Consider the following 5,401-nt stretch of genomic DNA (forward strand, 5'->3'; position numbering starts at 1 on the left):
TGTGTATAAATATGTGTGTGTGTGTGTATAAATATGTGTGTGTGTATAAATATGTGTGTGTGTATAAATATGTGTGTGTGTATAAATATGTGTGTGTGTATAAATATGTGTGTGTGTGTATAAATATGTGTGTGTGTATAAATATGTGTGTGTGTATAAATATGTGTGTGTGTATAAATATGTGTGTGTGTATAAATATGTATGTGTGTGTGTATATATATATGTGTGTGTGTGTGTATAAATATGTATGTGTGGTGTATAAATATGTATGTGTGTGTATGTATAAATATGTATGTGTGTGTGTGTATAAATATGTATGTGTGTGTGTGTATAAATATGTATGTGTGTGTGTGTATAAATATGTATGTGTGTGTGTGTATAAATATGTGTGTGTGTATAATATGTATGTGTGTGTGTGTATAAATATGTATGTGTGTGTGTGTATAAATATGTGTGTGTGTATATATATATATGTGTGTGTGTGTGTGTGTGTATATATATATATATGTGTGTGTGTATAAATATGTATGTGTGTGTGTATAAATATGTATGTGTGTGTGTGTGTGTGTATAAATATGTGTGTGTGTGTGTGTGTATAAATATGTATGTGTCTGTGTATAAATATGTGTGTGTGTGTGTGTGTATAAATATGTGTGTGTGTGTATGTAAATATGTGTGTGTGTATAAATATGTGTGTGTGTATAAATATGTGTGTGTGTATAAATATGTGTGTGTGTATAAATATGTATGTGTGTGTGTATATATATATGTGTGTGTGTGTGTAAATATGTGTGTGTGTATAAATATGTATGTGTGTGTGTATATATATGTGTGTGTGTGTGTAAATATGTGTGTGTGTATAAATATGTGTGTGTGTGTGTGTGTGTGTATATATATGTGTGTGTGTGTATGTAAATATGTGTGTGTGTATAAATATGTGTGTGTGTATAAATACCCAATAAGTGATTGCATTGATTAAACATTTCACCAGTAAACCTAAGATTAAACCCATTATCATTAATAAAAGCCAAAACATTTGTCAAATGTAAGTGACTTATCTACAACAAAGATGTGGTTGTCTATAAAGCACCTGTATAAGACAATCTTTTCTGCAAATGGATTGGGGTCCCACCAACCCACAAAAAGATTTGCAAAAGAGTGTGTTAAATTAGCTCCCATAGCAGTACCACAACACTGTAGGTCATACTGCCCATCGTACAGAAAGTAAATGTGGGTTAGTAGGAGCTCAATAACATCACAAATATATCATTTCATCTGAATAGGATGTGTTCAAGAAGTACGTGACAGCTGTCAAACCTAACTCGTGTGGGATACTTGCATAAGTAGCATTAAATTCAATCAATCTGTAGTTTTGCTGCCATTTTAAACCATTTCCAATCATTGACCTAAATCTATAAAGATAGAAAAGAGAAATTCAGCCTATTTGTAGCCCTCAAGGGCCAAGTTGTGACTTTCCTATCATAACTGTATTGTACTAGTGTTGCTGTCGGCTTTTATTTCCTATCTTTGTTCCTTACAGAAAGCACTTCTCCAGAAACAACAGGCTCTGCCCCACACCTTGTTCTCCCCGACTGAGTACCAGCGCCCTCCGCCGGAGCTGTCTGAGGAGATGCTAGTGAAGAGGGAGGAGAAAGCCCGTAAACGAAGGCTGCAAGCGGCCAAGAAGGCAGAGGAAAGCAAGAAGCAGACAATTGAGAGGCTAACGAAGACGTCCAAATCTAGAGGGAACAAACCTAACCGGGAAAAGAGAGGCCGTCATCCAACCTGCCCCACCATACGCTATCAAAACTCAGCTGAAGGTATCACTGTGTCCTTCCCACCAGGCATACCTGGCCCGACCCCTGCTGAGCCACTGCCGGCACTCCCTGCGCCTACAATGTGCAGCGTACCAGGATGTGGCAACGCTAAGAAATATTCCTGCTCCAGGACTGGTGTTGCACTCTGCAGTCTGGGGTGTTACAGAAAGAACTTGCTGAGCACAACTCACACAGAGACTGAGGTCACTGAGCAAATGGAGAGCTCTGGGTGTGACACACAGACTCAACTGGTGCTCACCGAGTCTGCAGAGGAGCAGAGAGTCTGACAGATCTGTGTGTGTGTTACCGAAAGGCACGTGTATCTGTGTGTGTGTTACCGAAAGGCACGTGTATCTGTGTGTGTGTTACCGCAAGGTACGTGTATCTGTGTGTGTGTTACCGAAAGGCACGTGTATCTGTGTGTGTGTTACCGAAAGGCACGTGTATCTGTGTGTGTGTTACCGAAAGGCACGTGTATCTGTGTGTGTGTTACCGCAAGGTACGTGTATCTGTGTGTGTGTTACCGAAAGGCACGTGTAACTGTGTGTGTGTTACCGAAAGGCACGTGTATCTGTGTGTGTGTTACCGAAAGGCACGTGTATCTGTGTGTGTGTTACCGCAAGGCACGTGTATCTGTGTGTGTGTTACCGCAAGGCACGTGTATCTGTGTGTGCGTTACCGCAAGGCACGTGTATCTGTGTGTGCGTTACCGCAAGGCACGTGTATCTGTGTGTGCGTTACCGCAAGGCACGTGTATCTGTGTGTGCGTTACCGCAAGGTACGTGTATCTGTGTGTGTGTTACCGCAAGGTACGTGTATCTGTGTGTGTGTTACCGAAAGGCACGTGTATCTGTGTGTGTGTTACCGCAAGGCACGTGTATCTGTGTGTGTGTTACCGCAAGGCACGTGTATCTGTGTGTGTGTTACCGCAAGGCACGTGTATCTGTGTGTGTGTTACCGCAAGGCACGTGTATCTGTGTGTGTGTTACCGCAAGGCACGTGTATCTGTGTGTGTGTGTTACCGCAAGGCACGTGTATCTGTGTGTGTGTGTTACCGCAAGGCACGTGTATCTGTGTGTGTGTGTTACCGCAAGGCACGTGTATCTGTGTGTGTGTGTTACCGCAAGGCACGTGTATCTGTGTGTGTGTTACCGCAAGGCACGTGTATCTGTGTGTGTTACCGCAAGGCACGTGTATCTGTGTGTTACCGCAAGGCACGTGTATCTGTGTGTTACCGCAAGGCACGTGTATCTGTGTGTGTGTGTTACCGCAAGGCACGTGTATCTGTGTGTGTGTTACCGCAAGGCACTTGTATCTGTGTGTTACCGCAAGGCACGTGTATCTGTGTGTGTGTTACCGCAAGGCACGTGTATCTTTGTGTTACCGCAAGGCACGTGTATCTGTGTGTGTGTTACCGCAAGGCACGTGTATCTGTGTGTGTGTTACTGCAAGGCACGTGTATCTGTGTGTGTGTTACCGCAAGGCACGTGTATCTGTGTGTGTGTTACCGCAAAGCACGTGTATCTGTGTGTGTGTTACCGCAAGGCACGTGTATCTGTGTGTGTTACCGCAAGGCACGTGTATCTGTGTGTGTGTTACCGCAAGGCACGTGTATCTGTGTGTGTGTTACCGCAAGGCACGTGTATCTGTGTGTGTGTTACCGCAAGGCACGTGTATCTGTGTGTGTGTTACCGCAAGGCACGTGTATCTGTGTGTGTGTTACCGCAAGGCACGTGTATCTGTGTGTGTTGCCGCAAGGCACGTGTATCTGTGTGTGTTGCCGCAAGACACGTGTCTGTGTATGTATGTTGCTGAAAGGCACGTGTGTGTGTTTCTGTGTATGGCAGCAGAGTGTGGGAATGTGTGTGTCTCAGTAAGGCAGCAATGCACTGAGTGAGGAGATGTGAGAGATCGCTGTGCACGTGACATTAGTGTGTGTGAGATCTCTGTCACTGCAGATTACTGTGCACATGGGACATTAGTGTGTGAGAGATCTCTGTGACTGCAGATTACTGTGCACATGGGACATTAGTGTGTGAGAGATCTCTGTGGCTGCAGATTACTGTGCACATGGGACATTAGTGTGTGAGAGACCTCTGTGACTGCAGATTACTGTGCACATGGGACATTAGTGTGTGCGAGATCTCTGTGGCTGCAGATTACTGTGCACATGGGACATTAGTGTGTGAGAGATCTCTGTGACTGCAGATTACTGTGCACATGGGACATTAGTGTGTGCGAGATCTCTGTGGCTGCAGATTACTGTGCACATGGTACATTAGTGTGTGCGAGATCTCTGTGGCTGCAGATTACTGTGCACATGGGACATTAGTGTGTGAGAGATCTCTGTGACTGCAGATTACTGTGCACATGGGACATTAGTGTGTGTGAGATCTCTGTGACTGCAGATTACTGTGCACATGGGAAATTAGTGTGTGCGAGATCTCTGTGGCTGCAGATTACTGTGCACATGGGACATTAGTGTGTGAGAGATCTCTGTGACTGCAGATTACTGTGCACATGGGACATTAGTGTGTGAGAGATCTCTGTGACTGCAGATTACTGTGCACATGGGACATTAGTGTGTGAGAGATCTCTGTCGCTGCAGATTACTGTGCACATGGGACATTAGTGTGTGAGAGATCTCTGTGGCTGCAGATTACTGTGCACATGGGACATTAGTGTGTGCGAGATCTCTGTGGCTGCAGATTACTGTGCACATGGGACATTAGTGTGTGTGAGATCTCTGTGACTGCAGATTACTGTGCACATGGGACATTAGTGTGTGCGAGATCTCTGTGGCTGCAGATTACTGTGCACATAGGACATTAGTGTTTGCGAGATCTCTGTGGCTGCAGATTACTGTGCACATGGGACATTAGTGTGTGTGAGATCTCTGTGACTGCAGATTACTGTGCACATGGGACATTAGTGTGTGAGAGATCTCTGTGGCTGCAGATTACTGTGCACAATGACAGTGTGTGTGAGATCTCTGTGGCTGCAGATTACTGTGCACATGGGACATTAGTGTGTGCGAGATCTCTGTGGCTGCAGATTACTGTGCACATGGGACATTAGTGTGTGAGAGATCTCTGTGGCTGCAGATTACTGTGCACATGGGACATTAGTGTGTGTGAGATCACTGTGGCTGCAGATTACTGTGCACATGGGACATTAGTGTGTGTGAGATCACTGTGGCTGCAGATTACTGTGCACATGGGACATTAGTGTGTGTGAGATCACTGTGGCTGCAGATTGCTGTGATTGGAGGTCACTGTAACCTTAGAAAATGATAGCATATTAGCATTGACCCCATAAGGTAAAAATAAAAATTATATTTAATGTCTTGTGGCTTTGTTTTTTTCTGCACACTGACTGGATGGAGCTGATTATCCAGGTCCAGTAACGTTACGTTGTACACCAGAGCTGCGATTACCAGATGGCTGTAGTGTGTGTTCCATACAATATGCTTTACGGATACACATTATATATTGGCAATTAACAAAGACTCCAATAACTTTTAATCCCTCCCACCTCCCTGTCTATCTCAGTCTTATCTTTGGCTTCACAGAAGAAGGTGAAGA

At 44.3% G+C, this 5,401-nt stretch overlaps 1 protein-coding gene across 2 annotated transcripts in view; it reads left to right on the forward strand.

Annotated features, from left to right (window-relative positions):
- INO80B (INO80 complex subunit B) overlaps positions 1 to 2,359 on the forward strand; it is a 66,585-nt gene extending 64,226 nt beyond the window's left edge. The window contains exon 5 of one of the 2 annotated variants that reach the window (XM_053704401.1): positions 1,541 to 2,359. In XM_053704401.1, the coding sequence (XP_053560376.1) occupies positions 1,541 to 2,104 (564 nt within the window). In that variant the 3' untranslated portion in view covers positions 2,105 to 2,359. The remainder of the gene's footprint in view (positions 1 to 1,540) is intronic. The other variant, XM_053704400.1, reaches the window with a different exon arrangement.
- The last annotated feature ends 3,042 nt before the right edge of the window (positions 2,360 to 5,401 follow it).

The sequence above is a fragment of the Bombina bombina genome, chromosome 2 (assembly GCF_027579735.1).
Source record: "Bombina bombina isolate aBomBom1 chromosome 2, aBomBom1.pri, whole genome shotgun sequence".
NCBI classification, from domain to species: Eukaryota; Metazoa; Chordata; class Amphibia; order Anura; family Bombinatoridae; genus Bombina; species Bombina bombina.